Here is a 25,713-nt window from a genome sequence, read left to right on the forward strand (position 1 = left end):
TTAAAATTTACAAAAATTTTTCTTCCCAAGATTTTCTGGAGCTAATTAAAATGAGAAGGGATCAAAAATCAATCTTTGTCTATGAATTTTAAGGTAGTACTGTTGTAAATGGTGCAAATTTAAAAACGTTAGAAAATACCAAAGTATGTAATTAAAATGATATATTCAATCTGTAATATGTTTGTTCAGATCTTGATTTTTATATGTAAAATAAAATATGTCTTTGTGTGTGTGGCCTGATTTGATGTGATGATTTGTAAAGATGATATTACTGTTGTATGTAATCCCTATATATGTTTCTTGTATCAATGATTAGATGAGTAAACTGATCAGTGTTTAAGCAATCACTGAACTTTTATTTACATCTCAAGGGTAACTGTGTTTGTTACACAGTTCTATTTTATTAGTTTAATGTATAATCTTAGGCATTTAGTTTTTTATAAGAGATTAACAAAGTCCTTCTTTCTTAAAAATGTTTTTTAGTCTGAATGATTACTGATTGATGTAAGTTAATGTTCCTTTTGCCATAAGTATGCTTTTGATTTAATTCTGTGTGTTAAATTTGAATTTGATATAATGTAGCATGTTGTTTTTAAATAGTAGGTAATAATTTATTGGAATCAGGTGATTTATTTATATCAAATTCTCTAAAGAAGTTGTTGTCTGACAAAGATGTATAAATTACATGAATTAAGATTTATGATACAGCTGCATATAAATGTGTCACTTATAATAGGGTTTCTACCTAATTTAAAGGTGAAGGTATTATGTTTCTTGGATAGAAGTTAAGTTTAATGAATTAAAGTTAATTTTACTGAGTTTAGAAAAGTACTCTTGCGTTGTTTTCAGTATTGAAAAATATATTAAGCTTTCAGAATTAAAACAAATATGGAGCCTTGGGCTCTTGTTACAGCACCACAAGAGCAAGCTTAACCCGTGCTACAAAGTAAAAAAAATAATACATTTCTAAAAGAATAAATATTTGTCATTAATATCTTGTTCTGAAAACCAACAATGATGATATTTAATTTATTTATTTACTTAATATTCTATCTTAATTTTATTATTACATGTTTATCTTTCTAACAATGAGAGTAGTAAAATTTATGAATGATGGTTTTTGCATACAATATACAATATTGGCAGCAAAGCAGGTCCTTAGTAAAAAAAAGCAAAAAAAAAACTTTTTTTTGTAACTAGGAGATGAAGTCATAAAAAAAAAAATCCTTGTTTATAACGGGATTAAAGCAAAGCAAAATGGCCTGAATTTGAGAAGCATGTGTTAAAATGAATTCAAGAAAACTAATTTGGTTACCTTATTAAGCACTATGCTACTTGGTCTTGTGTGCACTGAAAAGGACAAGAGATAATCTTTATCATTAAAAAATAAAGATGTTAATGAGTAATCTTTTTTTATTTTATTACATAATACAATTAATAGTAATACAAAAATATACTGCTAATTATTTATGTTTTTTGTTTGCTTTCTTTTTAATATAATATTAATTTATTTTTTTAACTAATACAGAAAAATGAAAAAAAACATTCTAATTTAAATTTCTAAATATAATATGACCTTTGTACAGTATGGTTATGGTAATCTGAACCCTCAGTTATCAGGAACTCTCAGTAATCCAGACAAGCATTGTCTGGATTAGTTTAATATAAGAATATAAAAATAAGGATTTATTATGGGCTGATCAAAATAATCTTCATCTGAATAATGATCTGTTTCTTCAATGATTACAAATAAAAAATTTTTGTTAAAGATTATTAAATGTATACATAAAAGAGTAATAGATTCCTTCTAGACAAAGTAATCTAATAACAAAAATTATTTAGTAATTATAATATATGCATTGAAAATATGTTTATTGTAAAAAGTATGTTTTTGTATTTTATACATAAAAAATATCAACAGTTTGATAATCCAAACAAACCTATGATCTGAATATGTCTGACATTATACATGTTGAGTTTATTATGAACATTCTTTATATTTAATTGTATTTTTGTTTCCAAAATATTGATTTATTAGTAGCGATTTGTTGTATATATCACAGAATCAGAATTTAACTAAAAAAATTTGTTCCTAACAATGATTTTAAATTAATTTCTTAATTTAAGTATTTTTATCCTGCAGCAAAATCCTAGATAAATACATGAACTAAAGCATTTAATGTGCGTAAGTAGATACACTATGGAGCTTTCAGTATGGATCTGAGAAGTAAATTTTTGATTTTTAATTTTTAAGAAATGAATCCTAATACTGTAAATATAAAAAATTCTCAATTAGATGAGTGTTTGAGGTTAAATTTTAATCTTTTCAGACTAAGTTATATCCAATGTCTTGTACAAGGGCTGTTAATTGAACTCAAATGACCAAAGAATGATAGCACCAGAGGTACAACCAAAATCTTTATATTAAGCAAATACTTCCATTATAATACAATAGCTATTCTCCTTTTTATACGTGTTTCTCTCAGTTCATTGCGGGAAAATTTGGTAAACTCTCCTAATTTTCATATCAAAAGAAAATTTAATTAATTATTAAATGAAATTAAAAGTACTGAATTATACCAAAATATAAGAGAAACTGCTTACTCACTGTTCTTCTACTTACAGGATATGCTACAGAATCGTGTCCAGTGTTAATAGTAAACATACGTCGTAAAATTTCTAATGCTTGATCATATTCACCACATTCCAATAAAAATTTTGGACTTTCTGGAAACCACAATAACCAAAGACCAAGAAATACCGCAGGAAGAGAACAAACTAGCACAAATAATTTCCAAGAATTAAAGAAAATATAGCTGTTATAATAATTAAGCTGCATTGGAATGATTAACCAAGCTGCTAATGGTAAAGTAATTATTCCAGCTGTCCAAAATAATTCCATCCAACCTAAAACTTTCTCTCTATATTTTGTACACTGAAATTCACCAAGATATGGGAAACAAATGCCCATTGCTCCAGCAATCCTGTAAATGAGAAATTTTGTTAAATTAAGAAAAAGATTACAAAAAAAGAATGACTAATGTTATTAATAATTAGATTTACTAAAATGAACTTAATCATAATTAACTTATAGACAAAAAGCTGACAAAAAAGATGTAATGCATTCCAGGCATTGGGTATCTTTTCTTATATAAAAGAATGATACATGAAAAAAAATTAAATAACACTTTGTTTTTTTGGAAAGGAGGTAATTTATGACGCAGTTTTGTTGTAAAATTATCATCATATGTTTAAATAAAAAGAAAAAAGTTTAAAAAATTCAAAATATCAGTAATTTTTATTTTTTTCTGCTCCCCCGCATCAAAAATCACCTTAAAAGAATCATTTCTAATTTTTCAGCATTTACTATGTTAAATGGAAGAAACTAAAAAAAAAAATTCCACTGAAAAATGTATAACCAATAAAATATTACCTAAGATTTCTTTTTTGTAGGTGGGATGAATTGCAATGAAATTTTGTTGCTATATTATTATTACTAAAAGTGTATCATTTATATTTTTAATATTAAAAGTTAAATAAACCAAATTTTTTTAAAGAATCCAAAAAATTGATATTTTTAATCTTTGATTGGCTTCCCCACCACCAATATTGCCTCCAAAGTATTATTTTGTTTTGGGGGTGTCTTGCAATACTACTACGCCTAGGGAGACAAAAGTTCAGTTAAAAAAGGAAAAAATTCAGTTAAAAAATATGCAATAAATAAAAATATAGCTTTTTTGATCTTTAGGGAATGGAGAATTTTGTGTCAAAATTTTTCTTTAAAAATGGTAAAATGAGAATGCACACATGGTACTTAGCTTAATATAAGGAGGAGTTATGTTTAAAAAATTTGGAGAAAAATTGACCTCAAAAATTATCTACTTCACCCCAAAATTTTTACCAACAAATTGCCCCTCATCATATGCAAGTCTATGTACAAAATTTCATAAAATTCTATTTATCTAGTCAAACGTTATTAAGCTTCAACATGCCAACACACTTACGCATGTACAATCGTTACCCCCACTTTTTTTTTTGTTGTCACTTGGCCAAGAAACATCAAGAAATGCAGAACCCACCAGCTATTTTTTGACTGATTACATATTTTCCTTCTTGCAGTGTAGCTCTAGAACTATGATCACAAGAAAGTAAAACTAAATCAAGTCAGCAAAGAATCTCATTTGATGCTTTGTTACAGAATAGAAGATATACAATGACACATAAACTCCTGGACCAACTTAAAGATTTCCTTTTAGAGATCTTTTATTTTTATTACGTATTTGAAAATCAAATTTTTACTTCCTTGTGCGAGGTAAAGCAGGTATTGTGATTGTGAAAAATGTTGGTTTTCAGATTTCAATGGAAATATCCATTTTGATCATCCCTGAATCCATTTTGACTAGTTTCGGCATGTTGTCTGTACGTATGTACCTCACATAACTCAAAAACGATTAACCATAGGATGTTGAAATTTTTGATTTAGTGCTGTTGTAACATGTAGTTGTGCACCTCCTCTTTTGATTGCAATCTACTAGACCAAAAGTGTTCAAAAAAGCCCAAAAAAATCTGGTTTTTGGACTTTTTCTTAACTACAGTAATAAGCCCTCATTAAGAGATTTTAAGCAGTATATCATAAGAGGTACTTATTTTCATTGGTTCCAGAGTTACAGCCAAATAAAATTTTAATTAGTGAAATATTTGGATCTTATAAGGGGAAGGCACATCAGTTCAATTTCATATCCTATTTCTTTCAATCCTTTTTTTTTTAATTTAGATATATCGATTTATTAATAATTATTAGCCTCTGACTGTAAAAAAGAAATTACAATAAATAATTCAATAATAACAATGAAAAAAAAAATATGAAAAAATATTAGAAGTTATTAACAAAATAAAATTTTATGTACTTTTCATTAAAAAAAAAAATGTATAAGTAATTTAATAAGCGTACAAGGAAGTCATCAGATTTTTATTTTAGAGTAATAACTGGTGGAATGACTATCTATATACTTGAAAAATTTTCTGGTCAATAATATTACAGACGATTTGTGTTGAAGTTTTATTCTGAGGTTTATTGTCTATTTAGCAAAATGGTTCAGTAATTATTTACGATATGATTTAGTAATTACTAATTAAACATTTTTTATCTATATTAATAAATAATTTTTTTTATAAACTACCTAAACAATGTGTAGGATGATTTATTTTTATATCATCATTTTAATATATATTGACTCAACATAATTATCTTGAGCTTAAAAGATATTTGCACAAAACAGAAAAAAATACAGAATCGCATCAAACTAGTCAAAATTTTAATGACTTTTTAAATTCAAGTACCTAAAAACATTGTAAATACAGAAATTTGAAGGATCGTTTTTACTGAAGGAAACGAGTTGCCATTGTGTTCTATAACAGTCAGGAAAGAAAGGTAAACATTCTTATAATAATGATATATCAACTTTAAAACTCTGATAAATTAAACTTTTCAAATCATAAACAAGAATCAGTTAATTTCTCTTGTTCCCATTTAATGATTTTTCTTATTAATAACTGTATGAAAAAATCACTATTTAAGTAGTGCTGGTACATTTATTTGAGCAATGGAACTTTTCAGTCTGTGAAACATGAAGAGTTCAATAAAATAAACAAGAAAAAACAAAAAGAAAACACAAAAAGGTAAAAATTATGATTAGTTTCTAAATTCTTTGTTAAATCTTGATGTTTTGTAATTGATACCAAATTTAAAAAAAGCTACTAACAACTTACCACACTTTGGTACCAGCTTCAACATTTACAGAATTAAAAAAGGATTTTTTTTATCTTTTAGCAAATTTTTTATTTTATTTTTATCTTTAAGTGAATTTTTATTTTTTATTTTTAAATATAAGTAAAACTTACTTTTTTTAGAATTTTCTGGATTTCACAGTTTTTTTAAGTAAGAATTCTTTGGAATTTAGGAAGAGAATTTTAACATTTGTTTTGTGTTTTGAGGTGGTATCATCAAAATTTAAAAATAATTTTTAAAATTAACTGTATTTGAAATTTCAGCGGTGTATCAATTATTTGTTTTATGTTTTGAGGTGGTATTATTCTATTATATCATCAAACTTTCAAAATAATTTCTCAAAAAATGTAATCTTTAAAACTAACATTTAAAATTTCACTGGTATATTAATTTACTTAACACTATGGTCCATTACTAAATTTGTAAATAAACAATTTTTATGAAATAACTAAACAATATTTATAATGATTTCTTACAAATTTATTAAGAATTGTTTTTATCGCTTTTACACGTGTTAAATTTAAACAAAATTAAACAGATAATTGTGATAATTACTTATGGAAATACTCTCTGACTGGTGATTAATTATCACACTTTCTTAGTGAATCATAAAACTTTATTGTTTATTTACAAACAAAGAAATATTACTTATTTCATTTTTTTTTTACTATTCAAGTGCAGTTAGTACAATCTACATCACTAATAACCTAATAGTTAAAAAAAAATTGTTAAAATAGTTATAAAAGTTAAATTAGCAGAGAGAGAAGTATATTCTCTCATTGTTTAATTTAAAAAACAAAATAATAGTTGGTATAAATTAGATGAATATATTCATCAAGCTGTGATGAATAGTATAAATAACACCTTTTGAAGTTAAAAAAAGAAGCAACATGATCTAGAATTTCATAGTAACGAATATGAAATAGAATCGTAAAAATTATGAATACGTGATTGATGTTATCTTTTAGTAAATAGAAAAATATGCTTTATTTTCTTAATAGAGATTTAAAATTACAAGTTAAAAGTTTTATGTAATTTTCTACATACATTATTCCATTGAGAGCAGTGAGAAAAATTTACATACTTTAAATATTATAAATAGACTTCAAAGTAGGATGTACTCTTTGTGACAAGTATGCATTGTTTTCACATATGTTCATACTTTTCACAAAATCGATTAATTTTAAAGGTTTTTTTTTTTTTTTTAATTTTACTAATGAAGTTTCTTCAAATGGTCCCTAAGTAAGATCTTTCTTTATAACTTAATTGGTAGATTTTTTAGTTTAGAATGAAATTATTGTAGGGTAATTATATATAGCCTAAACTCATTCAGATATTTTTATACAAAAATTTAAGGAAAAACATTTAGTGAAATACATAATCCCATATATCAGTAAGTTTTCGCTTACGAGAATAGGACTAAGACATAGAATTCTATTTACATTGTTTCTAGATTCCTTAATTTTATCGAGATTCAGGTTTCATTATATTTTTTGAGAATGTTTTTTTCATGACAATATTTTTGTAGAGTTGATCATACTTAAAAAAAAAATAAAACATCTGATATGGACACCACATAACTTCCTTGTACACCTATTAAATTTACATATGCACAATTTTAAAAGTACATCAATTTTATTTCACTAATAACTTCTGATTTTTTTTTCATTGTTATTACTGAATTATTTATTGTAAATTTTTTTTACAGTCAGAGGTTAATAATTATTAATAAATCAATATATTTACATAAAAAAAAAAAAAAGGAAAAGAGGTCTGATTCGAACCGATTTTTTCGAGGCATTCTTCCTCTTGTAAGATTCAAATGTTTCAATAATTAAAATTTTATTTGGCTATAACTCTGGAACCAATGAAAATAACCACATATCATTGAAAAGCTCTCAATGAAGGCTTAAAATTGCAATTAAGTCCAAAATCTTGGATTTTTGACACTTTTTTGCTTCGGTCGATTGCAATTAAAAGGTGCACAACTAGATGTTAAAAGAGGTGCACAACTAACTTAAAGATTTCCCTAAAAGATAAAAAAAAAAAAAAAAAAAATTTTTAATTGTATAAATTTTGAAGCTGGTGTCAAAGTATGGTAAGTTGTTAGTAATTGTTTTTAATATGATGTTAATTGGAAAACATCAAAATTTAATGAAGAATTGGAAAACTAATTATTTTTACCATATGGCTTTTTTTTACCTTAGTTTTGTTTTCTTTTATTGAAATCTTATTGATTTTTTCTCCTTCATGTCTTGCAGAATGAAAAAGTTCATTGTTCATATAATAATACAGCACAACTCATTAGTGTTTCAAACACTTATTAATAAAGAAATGCATTAAACAGGAGCAGAGAAATTAATTTTACTTGTTTGTAGTTTAATTTCTCAGAGTTTTAAAGTTGATATATCATTTCCTTTATGAGAATGCTTACCTTACTTCTCTGACTGTTGTAGAACACAATGGTAAATTGTTTCCTTAAGTAAAAAACATCCTCCTAATTTTTGTATTTATCAATGTTTTCAGGTACTTACTTTAATGCCGACCTCCATGGCGTGAGTGGTAACGTCTCAGCCTTTCATCCAGAGGTCCAGGGTTCGAATCCCAGTCACGGTCAGGCATGACACTTTCACACACGCCACAAATCATTCATCTCATCCTTTGAAGCAAGCAGTGGTCCCAGAGGTAAAAAAAGGTACTTACTTTAAAAATTTTGATAATAAAATTCTGCATTTATACTTGTCATTTGAACATGTCTGTAGAGTAAATATTTTAAGGACTGCTCAACAATTAATTTTTATGAAGAAGAGCAATTATGCTTTAGATTGAGAAAAGAGACATGAGATGTATTTGGGTGTGTCTAGTGTTGCTGATAGAGAAAATATTCCAATGGCATTTTACATGTTTTATTAGCTAAGAAAAAGCATTTGACTAAATAGTCTGGAGTGTGCTATAAATACTTTTTAACATGTTGACTGCAGAATTTTTTTTAATGCATATAATTTTTATGTAAATCAATACCCTATTATCTGGTATTTTTATTTCCACTGGAGCATTACAGGTCACCCATACTTTGAAAGCTTTCACCTCTTCTAACACTACCTGTTAGTCAGTGATAAAACTATTTCTGAATTTTATATTCAAATGGTATGTAGTGGTAATTTAATCCTTTAAAAATCAGTATTTAATATTCTGAATTAAACAGTACAGTATAAAATAAATAAATGAGGACAGAAGAAAAACACACCTGCCACACAGAAGGAAAATGAAGAAGAGGATAAGACACCTTAATATAATTGCTTGTATGCAACATATATAATTGGTACCAAAGCCAACATATTAAAATCCAGGTATAAAGTAGGAGGACAGAAGATTATTTAATAAAGAAATTGCAAATGAGACAGAAAGTGAAGAGTAAGAAATGGACTTAAAAAGAAGAGCGAGACAAAGATGCAACTCAACAAAACAATTTTCACCAATTGGGAATAAATATTCTGAAAAATTAAAAAAAAAAACATTAAAATAATGAAGTAAAAGATATTTTAATGAGAAATAATAAAGATTATTATATATTTAAATGAGTTAGTTTTGATAGAACTGGAGTTAATAATGGAGTGTATTTTAAAAACAAGAGATGAGTTTGGATTAAAGGAAATCATAGAAAAAAAAAATAGAAAAAACAATAATGGATAAGTGAAAATTTATGAGCATTAACAAAAAAGAAGACTCCATTAATATACCAGCCAGGAAAAATAATAGAACATATAAAGTCATTTATCTGGGAAGAAGCAGATTGTTTATGAGAAAAAGAAATTTTTAAAATTTGAAGGTTTAAACTTCATTTAAAGGAAAAAAGAAAGTAATACAAAGAAGACTGTGATGTACTGAGAGCAGAAATTAGTGGTTATGTAGAAATACCATCTGATACACAGCCATATGAACTCTTAAGACTACCTGCTTCTAAGCTTTATTTTCAAACTCAAAATTAACATTTAATTCTAGAGACTTGGGTAATTGAAATATAATGACAGTTTAATAACTGTAAAAACCAAGCTATTCTCTTTATTCATCACCGTTAAGTATTTTGACCTGAAAATTTCTATCGATACAAATTAGATATTACACATGTCAATTCAAGCTGACAGCTAAAATTAGTTAAAAACACTTTTGGTCAAGTGCAATCAATCTGTTTCAATGTGGCAACAATAACAAATCTTCATAATTGAAGCAGATAAGATTGTCTCTACAGTATTTAAATAAAATGAACAAAATTAATACTTCTAAGTGAATTAGCTATACCATTTACTAACTCAACCATTTATTTTTTCAGAAAATCAGTGAAACTGTGAATATAAATATTACAAGGTGATATTTGTAATTTTTATTTAGTCCGAATAGTTTGCCTATCAGCCTCATGAGTATATATGTATTACTCATATTCTTAAATTTTTTATAACCGTGATGAAGTCATTAAAATTATTTTTTTTTTTGCCAAGTAATAAATTCATTAAAATTAACCAGTTCAAAACTGTACCAAGATTAAAATAAGGGAAATTCATACTGCTGCACAAACTGCCTAATTTACATTTTTACAAGAATACCTTTAATTGCCAGACATTTATTTCATAAGAGAATATTCCTAACTGCTAAGCTTGTCTACACGTATACAAACAAACTGATTATTCCTCTTTTCATACTAATGTTTCAAGATGGGGAATAACCAGAAAGGTTTGAACAATGTTGAGGCAAAGGTTGCTAGAATAAAAAATGGTTACCAGACTGAGCAGAAAGTATATAACTAAACAAGTGAAAAACAAAAAATTCACACAATGTATTTTTCTTAAATATATGCTTATATATGATGGTGGGCTAAAAGTGTTTTGTTTCCACTGTAAAACTTTCAGTTATAACACACAAACTGGGATAAAACTAGTTATATAAAATCAAAAGACATCTTTATTATATCATAATTGATGGTGAAAATATCAGGCTTACAGTTTCTCCTCAATGTAATGAAATGGGAAATTGTTCAGACACCTGGTTTAAAACATGAGCTGCATTGAAATCATTCCTCCAAATGAAATTCACAGATGAATTGAGTTGGGTAAGGTACTTCAAAGATTTGAATGTCCATGAAGTGGAAGATCTATGATTATAAATGAATAAATTCAACAAGCTCACATTGGAAAATGGATCTGTGGAAACAGTTACATCTAACGAAAAGAGCTGTTGTTATCCTAGTAATTTCTACATATAAACAGGATATATGAGTGTTCTTGGATTTCAGAAAATTTATGCCAGATGGGTATTGGAAATGTCATCTCATAAAATGAAAAAAAGTTGATATTTCTCAGAAATGCCTGAAATATTTTCAGAAAAGAAAGTGAAGATTCCTTGAAGATAGTGATCTTCAAGGAAGATCACCAAGGAAGGTAGGTGATGAAGATTAGCTACACTAACAAACAAAAGGAAGTTCATGAAATACTGTAAAAATAAATCAATTCAGCTCAAAAGATTTAAAACTTAAGCTACAACTGGGAAGATAACGATTTTAGAATTCTGAAGATTATTCTTACAGATTTTCTTGCAAACAAAACAGAGAAGAATTCTGAAAATTAAATAAATTCTTTAAAACAAAATCAGACAGGTTGGTATGAAAATGCAAAATTCTTTAATATGACACACCACCAGACTTCACACAAGTGAAACAACAAAAGATACAATTTTCTGTCTGGATTTTTCAGTCCTGCCAAATCTGGCACAAGATCAGACCTGGTGCTCCTTAACATTGCTATCTGATCTCAGAACTAAAGAATTATCTAAATACCAACACTTCCGCTTTGATAAAGAGATGATTTAATTTGCAATGAGAAAATAAATGGTAAATACTGATTATTTTAAAAAGATGTATTCAAAAACAAATACAACAACATTTGTACTAAGAGGAGAGGTGACAATGTAGAAAAATAATAATATAATTATAACAATGTAAAAATAAACGATAATGGTGTATTTCTTTTTTTTGTCATTAAAAAAATAACTAATTATTAAAAAAAAAATTGTGGTGTGGTGAGGTTTATTTGAAATTACAGATACAGTATATGATTGCATTTAAAAAATAAAAAAAATACATTCTATTAAAAAAAAAAGGTAATATTATTTTAAGTGTTTTACACAAACACATGCACATGGAGAGAGATATTTGTTTTTATAGTTTAACTATAAAAAAGGGGGACAAGCATAAGATGCACTCAAGAAATGCAATTTAATGTTATCAAAATTGTGGTGAATAATAGTCTCTTCATCATCATAATTTTTCTCAATATAATCAGAAGTGAGCGGAAACATATCAAATTTTTTGCTTTGAAGGCAAATAATTTATATATTAAACTTCTTAATAAAAGCATGAACTTTTATCTGTTATTATAAAAATGTTTTTATCACGTCCTTGTAAATTCACATTTTAGTCGTTTAAATGTGAAAATACATCAGCTAAGAAAGCAAACAGCAACATACACTCATTATTCTGTAAAAACATTGACAATGGCGTTTGTTTATCCTGGAAAAATAAGATATATTCATTTCACAATTCCAATATTCAGGTTAACACTTTCACCTGCTATAACCATCTGTATAGAAAAGAGATTTTTTTTTCTTTTCACCTATTTCATTGCATAATTTAGCAAATAGCCTATTCTGTAATGGTCGACTTTTAATAAAATTAACCATTTTTATATCTTTATAAAGAATTTGTTTGAGATATTCCAACATCGTTTTTGTGGCAAGAGCATGTCTGTAAAGGAAACAGTGCATCCATTCTGCCCTTGGTATAAAATGATCTTTTAATATTTTCAAAAATTCCACTGTTTTTTCCTGTTATCGCTTTGCATCATCACTAACTGCAATACATTTTGTCCAATGTATGTTGCAGTTTTTAGTAGCTTAAAAAAAAACATCAAAAAGACAATTGTCCTGTTATATGATCAGATATTGATTTGCAGAACAACATATTTTTTTTGACTGATCTGTCCCTTTCATATTCATATCTCATAATTCATAAGAAGTGAGAAATGTTTGCCACACCAGTTGATTCATCAAATTGAAAAACTAAAAAATTCACTTGTACTCACTTGCTGAATTATCTAATCGCAAACATTGGCAGTTACGTCATCGATTCGCTTTGAAACTGTGTCGTTAGAAAGCAGAATTTTTCTTAATTTTATTGCTTCTTCCATGCCTATTAAAACACCATATCAATTGCAGCAGGCGATATGAGGTTTTCTGCAATTGCACAGGGTTGGACATCTTAGCTACTCTTATGCTATGTAAGATGTTTCAACTGTCGTTTTATCAGTACAGTTTGATTTACAAATAGAAGTGTTGATTTCTCAAAGTAATTTTCTTTTGAAAAATTCCAAAGGCTTTTATGAGGCAGATGTTTAGTTTCCAAGTTGAATTAATTTTTATGGCTTCATGCTCTTATAGGAGAGGACCTGAAAGCAAACAATGTACAGTGGTTTTCCATCCAATTACATACAACCATTATTTAAATAACTGTCATCGTACAATCTTGTCTTTTTACCAATCAATTCATTGAATGTAAATGGCTAACTTCATTTTTTCACAAATTTATCCATTTTTCATAAGCATCTAATTAAAAAAAAATAAATTACACTATTTGACTGCACACTAAAAAACCGAAACCTCAATTTATTATTTTCAGTGAAACTGAAATGCTTTTAAAAACTTAAATGAAGGCACCAGATATATGCTTCGTATTTGAACTAAGCTGATGTTTTGCAAATGAGTGTGAGTGTGAGTGAGTATGAGTATGAGTATGAGTATGAGTGTGAGTGTGGGTGAGAGTGAGTGTGAGTGAGAGTGAGAGTGAGAGAATGAGCGTGAGTATGAGAATGAGTGTGACAATGAGCATGAGAATGAGTGTGGGAATGAGTGTGAGTGTGAGAGTGAGAGAGTTAGAGTGAGAGTGAGAGAGAGAGGGAGTGAGTGAGTGAAAGAGAGAGAGAGAGTGTGTGTAAGAGTGTATGTGAGAGTGTGTGAGTGAGTATGAGAGAGTGTGGGTGTGTGAGTGGGTGTGTAAGTGAGTGAGTGAGTGAGTGAGTATGAGAGTGTGGGTGTGTGAGTGGGTGTGTAAGTGAGTGAGTGAGTGAGTATGTGAGTGACTGTGAGAGTGTGGGTGTGTAAGTGAGTGAGTGAGAGAGAGTGTTTGTGAGTGTGTGTGAGAGAGAGTGTGTGAGTGAGTATGAGAGAGTGTGGGTGTGTGAGTGGGTGTGTAAGTGTGTGAGTGAGTGTGTGTGAGTGAGTGTGTGTGAGTGAGTGTGGGTGTGTGAGTGGGTGTGTGAGTGAGTGAGTGTGGGTGTGTGAGTGGGTGTGTAAGTGAGTGAGTGTGTGAGCGAGTGTGAGTATGTGTGAGTGAGTATGTGACTGTGAGTAGTGTATGAGTGAGTGTGCGCGCGCATGAGTGTGTGTGTGTGTTTACTGCAGAAATACCTTTGTTTTTGCGATTGTAGAATACGCCGACTTACTTATTTTGGGAATATATGATAGAAATGCAGAACATCGAAGATGTTTTCCTGACCGCAGAGTTCCAAATCCTAAATGTTCCAAATGTTGGTGGAACATTCCATATCCTACGAGAAATAGGTACATTTCCCAGCATTAATAGTGCCGATATTGCTCATGCCGCTCCAGATCCCGCTCTGCTCATGCCGATATTGATGAAACTATTATTGAGGGTACTCAACGCAGTCCCGGTGTTAGTATACGAACCCTTTCCCGGCGTTTCAAAGTTTCACAGTCTACGGTGGGAGAACACTTCGTAACAACAAGCTGTATCTTTACCATAATCAACGAGTAAAAAATCTTTAACAGAAGATCCTCTTCGTTTGGAAAATTGCAAGTGGTTGAATACGAACCGCCGTTTGCACAGGTTCATTTTATTTACTGACGAGACTTAGTTTGCTCGGAATGGCATCAATAACCTTCGCAACGAACACACTTGGACAGAAGTCAATCCAAAACACGAAAACAAAATGTAATTTCCAACACCGATTTAGCATCAATGTGTGGTTGGTTTAGTTTACGATCAGCTAATTGGACCATTCATTCTCCCAGGACGTCTAAATTCCGACATTTACTTTAAATTCCTTTAGGAAAAATTGCCGCTGCTAGAATATGTTCCACTAGCATCAAGATACCTCATGTACTTTCTGCCTCCCCACTTCTCACGTGCCGTATCGGTATATTTAAATGAGTAATTTCCAGCGATACATTTGCCGCAGCGGGCCACACTTCTGATCACAAAGATCACCTGATCTAATACTATTAATTTTTTTATGGGTTGGATGAAAAGTATTGTGTACAAGAGGAATGTTCGTAAGCGTGAAAAATTGGTTTTCGTATAACAGATGTCGTCGTACAAATTAAGAACAGATTTTTGAAAATTTTCCGTAAGCTTTATTAAATGTATAAATTCCATTTTTAATCTTTTAACACGGAGTCAAATGTTTGTTAATTTCATTTTCTGTAGTTGATAATAAAAGTTTTCATACGGTTAAGTGTTAGTAATAAAATCAAATTTCTTGAACTTGTATTTGTATTTATTCGACTATTTACATCAATTTTCTCAGAATTAAGTTTTCTAAATACTTAATTTATAAATTTAATAATTTAAATTTTATTAATTTTTAATAATTAAATTTTTTATTAATATTAAATTTTATTAATAAATTTAACTTATTTTTTATAATAAATTTTACGCATTTATTTAGTCGTTTAAAAAACGTTTTTTTTGTTTTGCAAAACCTTACTCCTCTTCTATACTGCTGAAAGCATGACGTGTTTAAATATATCATATGCATGTTCGAACAGGACATACATACCCATACAGTTGGAACATACCCATAAAGTTGGAACCTGTAAATTGCTCATGTTTGTACATTTCATGCAGGCATGTTCAAACTTGTTGCTATCAATGCAGCTAAATAATTTTAACTAGCCTTCATTGGGTTGGGGGTCACAAAATGTTTATATATTTTTTTATTTTTGGGGAATGTAGAGCTAAAAAGGTTGAGAATAACTGTTGCAATGACTCCCTCTTAATTATAGGGTTCAAAGGTTTAATAATTTAGTGCAAATCAAATCCTAAACTTTCAAATACTGAATTCAGTTATATTTGAAGCCAGAAAAAATTACCTTGTCGAAAATTTAACAGGTTAGACTACCTGATAATAATATAAACTTGCATAATGGTAGAGCAAAAGATATGATCTTTTTTACTAAATTTTCAATGAAGTATAAAATTTTCTCCATGTTTATTCACAAATTTCTTTTTATCAATCAGATGAGCAAATTGATTAAAGAATAAAATTGCAAATTTTAATAATAAAAAGAAAAAAACAGAGTTTTTATAGGTTTTTATGGATGAAAAAATTAAGAGAATAGAAATCATTAAAAAATATACATTTTGATGAAATTAAGGAAACATTACAAATGACTGTGCCAAAATACACATATGAAAAATTTCTTGGGCTAATTTTTTTATGACAGTATATGACATAAATGTGATTTATATTATGATGCATAATGTTATCTAATGTCAGTAACTTACAACCACGTTGTTTCAGTTTTTAATTCTTCTCATTTTTTTTTTCAGTGGTCAACGTGGAAAAATATGATTAAAATTTCTAATTTATTTTTCATTAAATTAAGTATTTAATTATTTTTTTTAAGTTTAATTTAGATTAATCTAATTTTAAAATATCTAAATGTGCTTCCAAAAAATCTTTTTAAAACTATTATGATGTTCATTTGTCAATGGTATTCAGAGAGTTAATGTGTAAACAATAATATCTCATATGTGGTGACATTTAGCAGGATCAAATAAGAGCTCTTTCTTTACTTGTGGAATGTGATGAAAGAGCTAATGATCAAACTTAATTCTGAAAGACTTCCCTAAAAATGAAAGATGAACTTAAAAATGGTTATTATAACAAATCTTTGAATTGAACGTAACAATACAAAGTTGAGTTACATGCTGACCAATGGATATGAAACCAATTTTTTCTAATTGTTATAAAACGTTTAGAAAATTGTGTAAAAAATGAAGAAATGCAGCCTCATCCATGTAGAACACAAAGAGGAATTAAGAGATTCTGTGAACTGATGAGAATGCTGTTAAAACTTTGTTAAGCTTCTACATATATCAGGGCTCAGAGCTCTTTTACAATATTTTCTATGATTAATTAACAATTAATGAACTCTTGTAATAATGAAATGTTCTCTTTTGTCACATTTAATCACTTTAGACTTAAATTTCTATTATTTAAGTTGTGCAGATTAAGATCTTTTACATCTTAATTATTTATGAATTTATTACTTATGGTGACTAATCAGATATTGAGTTCAATTTTATAACAGTTATATATGACAACTTTATGTAAACGGATAGTTAAAGTATAGATGAGTGTGATGTCAGAGTGGGTGTAGGCTTCGTCTTGTTGGAATCTTTAATGATAGATAATGAACCTAGCACAGCCAAAACAAAAAAAAAACAAAACAAAAAAAAAAAACAACAAATATTTTACATAAAATTAGTGAAAAGTTAAAGGAAATAAATGATAGAATTTTTAAAGGGCTTTAAATGTTCAGGAGTAACAAAAATTATTTTTGTTACTTGTGCTCCTTAAAAAAAATTGAGTCCCTGTGAACTGTGAAATATTAAAAGAAAAGAAAGGGAAAAAAGATGAAGACTGATGAAAGAACTGCACAGAGTAATGAAGAAATCTTTTGAAACCATATACTCAGTTCTAGAAAAATATTTTTTTTAATATATTATGCTGAAAAATGAATATCAAAATATTGTTGAATTAAGATCAGAAACCAATATATTAAAAGAGAAAATGTTAAAACTATAAGAATTTTCAACACTTTTAATAAACCAAAGTAAAGCAAAGGGAAAAACTGCTAATACATGGTACCGAAGACAATGCATCTGTACGTCTACCCAAAGCTTAACAAAGCAAAAGAAATAAAATAAACGAGAATTTTAAATTCTTACCAGTGAGTGAGTAAGAATGGAAAATGTAATGGTCTAGTGATAAAGTGAAAGAAGAATCACACGGTTACTGATTATCAACCACGACTGTCACTTATTACAATTGTTTTAAGATGCAGGAGTATCCTAATGTCAGTCTAAAATAATGTAATTTTTTTTTTCAATTAATTGCACATAATTTTGTGGTAACTATTATTTTTCTGGGTTGTATTAAATTGCACTGCTAATTAATTTAAGTTGACTTGAGTCACCTTTTCAGCTTATATCAAGGGAGAATGACCATAATTAATGTAATGTCAGTTGTTTACATTTATTCATACGTAATATACAAATATAAAATCATTATAAAAGAACTGTTAAATAGTGAATATAGACACAAATATTCGCAAAGTAGTCAAAGGAGATTTCACAGCAACAAAAACTAGTTTTTTTCTCTAAATTAAACATTTTTAAGTTCTATTTTTGGTGATTTCAAGATTCAATAACACTTTTGTTACCTGTAGGTATGGATTACACTTAACTATAAAAGTATGAAATTTAAACAAATAGTTGTTAAGATTAAAAAATATTTTATAATAAAGTTTAAAGTACCCAAATCCACAAATAAATCGAAAGAAGACGAAAAGTACAAAATGTGAGACAATGCTTGATGCAATACCAGCAATTCCATCGACTAATAGAGATGCAATTAAGACTCCTTTACGACCTTTTGTATCTGCTAAGCATCCCCAAAAATATGAACCAAACATCATACCTATAACCACACAACCAATTATTATAATAATAATAAATAAGTAAAAAATAAATAATTTTATAAAAAAAGCATCTGAAAAAATTTGATTACTTTTTAAAATTGTTTTTAAATACTCTAAATTTCACTGGTATTGACTCTAAAGATCATCCAGCCATTAATAAATATCAATAATATACAGTGAAACTGCACCAACAATATTTAATATTCATACATTAAAAGGGACTGACTACTATTCTTATTTCACAACTTCAGTTTCCAGGATGCGATTATCAGACATATTTTGGGTATTTCAGAATCAGCAAGTGAAAGGAATGCAATTTATTGTATTATTCTGGACTTGAGAATATATGTTAATTTATCTGAGACAGCATTTACATCAATTCTATTATAAATATTATGAAATCTTTTAGATGATTGAATTTTGAGATTGTTGATTAAGAGTTTTGAGCTTATGTGAAGATTTTTCACACATTTATATGAAAATATAATCTTGAATATTTCTAATACATAAAGGAAAAATAACATTCCTGATCAGGATTCAAATCCAGAACATTCTGGATGACAGACAAAGTCTATCCACTCTGCAGTCAAGCTCAGTTACATTATAATAACTGAGGTATAGTAATTTTATTTCCATTTATTATTTCTAGTGATATTGGTTCCCTGTGATCAGAATTTCCATAACAAGTTACAAGTTCTGATGAGCACATATATACTGGAAACTAAAAATTCAACTTCTTGACCGCTAAACTCAACAAAATTTCTAATGTAATATTAGAACATATGTCTCTTTTATGAACAAACAACCAGGCAGGTTATCAATATATGAAACACATGATCAACAGATGCCATTACGTAATGAAGTAAGAAACTTCAATGAAATTTTGAAACAGACACTTGCATTATCATATCATAAAATAATAATGTCATGTAAAAAAATAAAATTAAGATGAGTACACCTTACTTTTAGCAGATTACCACAGTTGATACACTTTTCTATACTCCAGTCTGTACTTCTATTTCCACAATATTCTATCAGAGCTAAGTTTATTCCTTTCAATACCTCTTTTATATTATCCCTTTAGTTTCTTATAGGGTATTTTATATGTCCTTCTCAACATACAAATCCTTCCGCCATCTCAAAGATCTTGAAATTGAGTTTTAGAGATTACACTTCTAAGTTGTGGATATACATGAAGAATAATCATATAATGATAATTAACTGCCAGTAATTTTATAAAAATAAACAGTCACAGATCACTAACAAGTATGTTCTTATGATAGGTATTATTGAATAATCAGAAGTTTAAAGTAAAGTTTTATGAAAGCAGTAGTTTTTCAAATTTTATGTCTTCTCATATTATATAAACAGGGTGAATTGTTTTATTACTCAGAAATGTTTGGGATAATTTACTAAACTTTAGTTAAGAAACATATGTAAAGGGTCCGGCATATAAATCTGACGATTTTGTAGTAATTGTTATGTTGGCACCACTGTCAATGAGAAGGCGGGAATGTTGTACATCGACATGAATAGACCATTCATGCTATTTCAGAAGCCAGTATGTCGTGGTCGAGTGAACAACGAGCGTTTGTGATCGAATCCTATTTTAAAAATAATGACTCGGTTATTGTAACACAGCGTTTATTTCGCAGACATTTCAATTTAAATCGACACGCGTCTGTTCCTAGTAGGAATACGATATTGTTGTGGGTGAAGAATTTTAGGAACACATCGTCTGGTTTAAAAATGAAACCAACAGGACGAAAACGGACTGTGAGAACGCCTGAAAACATTAACGCTGTAAGATTAGCTGTTACGCGGTCTCCACGACGTTCAGCAGAGAGACATGTTGCTGCGCTAGCCATTTCTGATCGAAGTGTACGACGAATTCTTCATGCTGACCTGAAATTCCATCCGTATAAGATGATGTTAGTGCAGCAACTTAATGCAAATTATTGGGCGTCTCGCAAAGCAGCTTGTGAGGTCATCCTCGAAAATGTCCACCAGGATGCCATTATTCTTTTAAGTGACGAGGCGCATTTTCATCTGTCAGGATTTGTGAATAAACAAAATTACCGTTATTGGGCTTCGCATAATCCACGGCAAATTCTTGAAAAACCAGTTCACAGTCCATATTTACAGTGTGGTGTGCGGTTTCAAAGTTCGGCATAATTAGCCCGTATTTTTTTAAGGAGTTAAATTGCAGAGTAACAGTAACATCTCATCTCATCGATACGTAAACATGTTGAATGAATTTCTGCGACCGAAACTGAATTACTTTCAAAGACGTGAAATTTGGTTTCAACGGTATGGTGCCAACGCCCATACGGCGAGAATCGCAATGGATGTTCTGCGAGAAACCTTTCCTGGACGTTTGATTTCCCGATTTGGCGACATTCCTTGGCCAGCGCGTTCACCTGATCTGGCTGTTTGTGATTTCTTTCTGTGGGGTTATCTCAAACGTAAAGTCTTCAGTAGTCGACCACAGTCAATTGCAGAACTCAAGGAGGCCATTCAACAAGAAATTGAAGCGGTTCCACAAGTGATGATTGAGCGAGCAATGTCAAATTTTAGAATGAGGTTAAGTGAGTGTGTGAGGAGTAATGGAAAACATTTGGACGACATAATATTTAAATTAAAAAAATCTATGTAAGTAATTCACTCCAAATTGCAAAAATTGATCTTTAATTTGTGATATAAAATGTTTAAATGTGCGAAACACAGTTTAATTATTATCCCTCAAAAATCGTCAGTTTTATATGCCGGACCCTTTACTTTTATATCTTCTGCAGTCTACTTTTAAACATAAGAATAGCATTTTTATATAACATAACATTAATCACAGATTTATTTATTTACTGTCTATTCTATATAGATTACAAATTAGGAAAATTGCACAATAGGATGCTGTCAACTACAACTAACAGGAGATAAAATTTTAAGAGATACAGTTGTTCGATACCTTTAGACATACCAGTTTTCTAAATTAAAAAAAAATGTTTTGCCATTATTTATCATTTACAATGTTGTAGATAATAATATTCTTTGTTATAAAACTAGATCATTATAATTATTTGTTAATATTTTTTTGTGAATGGTGACGATGCTCATTTCTTTACTAAACTAATAAATTAAACTCTGCAATGAAATTAAATACAATTGCTAACCATAACACGTTAGGCAAGGTAGCTGATGTTAATATCTCCATGTATTTTTTACATTTTTATGTCTTTTATACTAAAAAAAAAAAAAATTAACTGCAATATATTTACAATAAAATATATAACAAAGTTAATATTTACAAATTAGTGTATATAGTGTACACCTGCCATCTGCTGACTCAATGAGTGAGAGTCACAGTAAGTCAAAATCTGGATCTGTCTGCAATTTTTAAATATAAAATTTAATGTAAAATTCCAACAAATATATTAAAAAATATGGGCATATTTTTGAAAAATATATATATATATTTTCTTACCTAACATAGGTGATGCATTAAGCCAACCAGCATCTTCTGAACTTATCTTATAATCGCATTTTGCTGCTGGTATCACAAAAGATAAAAGTGTAATCTCTAGTGCTGTATCTAAATATATCAGACCACATAATATTAGAAGAAGATAATGAAACTTTCCAAAATCTGAAAGCAAAACAAAACATAAATTAATTAAAATTTTATAAATTAATATTTTATATATGTATATTAATTTTTATTTATTTATTTATTTTATTTATAAAATATTGATTTCAATACTATAACCATACAGTTTTTGGTGACCTAACATGAGTTTCATCTAAAAATGCCGTAGCCATTTCCAAAAATAACAAGCCCTTTCTACTTTTATTAGTGAAATTAAGGCATGAAGTCATTTCCTTCTTCAATTTCTTACCTTCTTTACTAGCCTTAGTTATCTTCTTTAGTTAGTCAAATAATTGTAGTATATCAGCATACAAACTTCAATGAAATGCAAGAGATATTTAATCGTATTTTTAGAGCTAAACATTGAGAGGGAGAGAAAGGCTGGATAGTAGCTGATTTGCATATACATAGTATGTCTTTTATTTTTCCTCTCACACAATGAGGACAGCATGTGCAAATTACCCCAAGTACTTACATACCTATGTGGTGGAAAGTTGTATGAAGTGACTTATACATGTACGTATCACAATTTTGACATATGTTAAGCAGTAGTGACGGTTTGTAATGATACAGCCAATGCCTATGAGAGAACGAGATTTCTTTCCAGCAAAATATAGCATTCAATTCTGAAGAAAAATCCAGGAGTAAAAACATTTTTATTCAAGTAATCAAAGGGACTAAAAAAAGCAACTTTGGTGGCAGTAGATGCTTTATTGACAACACAAGAAAAAGAGTATGGACAAATATTGTAAAGTAATAAATCAATGCACACTTTTCTGAAGTGAAAAAATAATTTATATTTATTGATTCTGATCAGCAAAGAAATTGAATACCATTCTTTACTATTTTTGTTTTTTATGTTTAGATTACATTGCCTTAAAACATCTGGGTACATGTACAACGGGGTTGTATGTCCATTTACTGCTTGGTAGTCTTAACCAGTTTTAAATCTAAAATCACGGGACAATAATATCAAAAATCATAGATGGCAAAATACATGTTTAAACAAAAAACAATACCTTCATGCTGATTTAACCGGAGTAATATCACACATATCTAATGGTATTATGTTCGCATATTTTTTTTTTTATTCTGTTGATTGTTTTCAAAACTAAATGTTTTATTAAATATTACTTTCTTAATGCATAACTTAACATTTCTTTATTCTCTGAATTGTATTAAAATTTCATCTCATATGAAACGAACTTGTACAATTAACCACAGGACTCTTAAATTCTCCATTGAAAAAGTTATTTGCTTTTGGAGATCATTATTTCTAAAAAGTCTTTAGGAGAAAAAATTCCATTATTTTGAAAGGTATTATTAGTAACTCTAAACTACATTTCGTTCAGTGAAGACAATGTGGAAAGATGAGAAGTGAAGCTACTTTACCCCTTATCTTTCCACTAGGCTTGGGATAGTATGTTTGTTATTCTTCACAACGACAATGAAAGTTCCAGGCCTGACCCTGCAATTTATATCATGTCACCTATAATTATTCATTTATGGCAATAAACATTAAAAAAAGTTTATAAAAATGCAACCTTTTTTAGTATACTCTGAGTGAAAAATTCTCTAAACATCTACATCCATTTTAATCAAACCTTAAATAAGTATCTTAAATGTTGTTCTTAGTATAGCAGTCAATCTTGATTCTAGCATTTAAATAAATTGTTTACTTTCAATAATGAAAAAGGCAAGAAAAAATACGCAATTAAAGGTTAAATAATTCTATGTTGCCATAGAATGTAACTTATCACACTGCAAACATGGAGGTTTAATTATCTATTTTTTTATCTAATACATTCTTCTGAGAATAAATTAATGATAAGTACTCAACTATTCAACTTGCAAGTGAAATACCATTACTCTTTTTAAAAATGAATTAAAAATTCTTAGAACTTAAGTCGATCAGAAAAAAGAGCAATATTATATTAGTAAATGAATCTTATAAAGCTGAAAATTAATATCACTCCAAAGTCTTACGGAAGACTTTGGAGTGATTTTTACACATCTAAAAGTAAAAACACATACAGATTGAATTAAGTTTAATCACGTTGTGTTATTGTTTAGTATGATATTTATGCTTGAAATTGTTTACGATCAAACAGTAGTAATCTATGTATGACCTCGAGTACTGATTAAAAGGTAATTACAAATGGTAGTAAGAAGTGTGTAACAACAAATCACAAATAATAAGCAAAATAAAACTATGTAAATTATATTGAATTTTATCATGATAACATAAATGATTCACATAAAAATGTGCACTATTACTTAAAGATACACAGTTCATTTGTCTGGATTGTACTGATGTACTATTGAAGTGGCATGACAGATTCTTATACTGTTTTAAAAATATGATCCTTCCCAAGAATCATCCAGTATATAATAATTACTTCACCTCTTATTTACAAACTATTCTGATTGATAGATTTCATTATAATACAATTAATAATACATAGGTTAAAAATAACATTCAATTGGGAAAAAAACTAATAATCACACGTTTAATGAACTACAGAAACCAATCCTCTTCTGGTTAGAAGCTTACCTTCACTAAGTAAAAATTTTCCAACACTTTATGAGAATTATACTGGGAAATAACTGAAATACTGTGACATTTGAACCATTTGATATTTTTTAAAAGGGTCCTATTTTCTGAAAAGATTAAGAAACAAAATGGTTTCAAGAAGTTTATTCTTTCTTGCTACCATGGACCTCTAACCCCTAGCTCCCTAAATTAACAAAAAATAAAATACTATGACATTCAAACTATTTATTTCGAAGAAGTGGTTTACTATTAGGAAAAAAAAATTAAATTATAAAATTCAGACACTACTGACTCCCAAGAACTGAGTTACCTGACTATCTTAAACTGCAGGTAAGTTGAAAAATTGCAGATATTCAAACTATACATCTTCAAAATATGTTTGTTCTCTTCAAAAAAAAACACCATCATCAATCTTACAATCAAGGCCTCTCTGCTCCTAGTATCTTAATTTTCATTAAAAATTATAATACAATATTGGAAATGTTCTTTTTAAAAATTGTGATATACATTTAAAAAAAATCCTGGTCAAGAATTTCAGACTCCTTTCATTCGTATTTCCAACCATCTACTCTCTCATTTAAATCAAATGAATCATTGTTATATCCAAACTATTCTTTTTCAAACTTAGTTCAACTGTGCATTTTCTTAAAGTGAGTTCAAATGGTACCTAAAAGATTCTGACTACGTTGTGATCACAAAGGGGCTCCTGCCTTCTAGTTCTTCTAATTATAAAAATATTTAAATAGCAATATTTTTTTCCTAAACACATTCCACTTTCAACAAAATTGAAAAATTAATGTTGTGAAAGAGTTTAAATTTGGGATAGCGTGCTTTTTTAAAGGGCCTTTATCCAGTCCTTCTATCTCCTCTATATATGCAAATGTAAATATCAATATT

General features: G+C 28.6%; 1 protein-coding gene across 3 annotated transcripts in view; it reads right to left on the minus strand.

Annotated features, from left to right (window-relative positions):
• LOC142330627 (synaptic vesicle glycoprotein 2C-like) overlaps window positions 1-25,713 on the minus strand; it is a 167,276-nt gene that overhangs the window by 22,916 nt on the left and 118,647 nt on the right. For 2 of the 3 annotated variants that reach the window (XM_075376054.1, XM_075376056.1), the window contains exons 3-5: window positions 22,101-22,262; window positions 18,456-18,618; window positions 2,609-2,984 (exon numbers count right to left, since the gene is read on the minus strand). In XM_075376054.1, the coding sequence (XP_075232169.1) occupies window positions 2,609-2,984; window positions 18,456-18,618; window positions 22,101-22,262 (701 nt within the window). The remainder of the gene's footprint in view (window positions 1-2,608; window positions 2,985-18,455; window positions 18,619-22,100; window positions 22,263-25,713) is intronic. The other variant, XM_075376055.1, reaches the window with a different exon arrangement.

The sequence above is a fragment of the Lycorma delicatula genome, chromosome 9 (genome assembly GCF_047948215.1).
Source record: "Lycorma delicatula isolate Av1 chromosome 9, ASM4794821v1, whole genome shotgun sequence".
In the NCBI taxonomy this organism is placed as follows: Eukaryota; Metazoa; Arthropoda; class Insecta; order Hemiptera; family Fulgoridae; genus Lycorma; species Lycorma delicatula.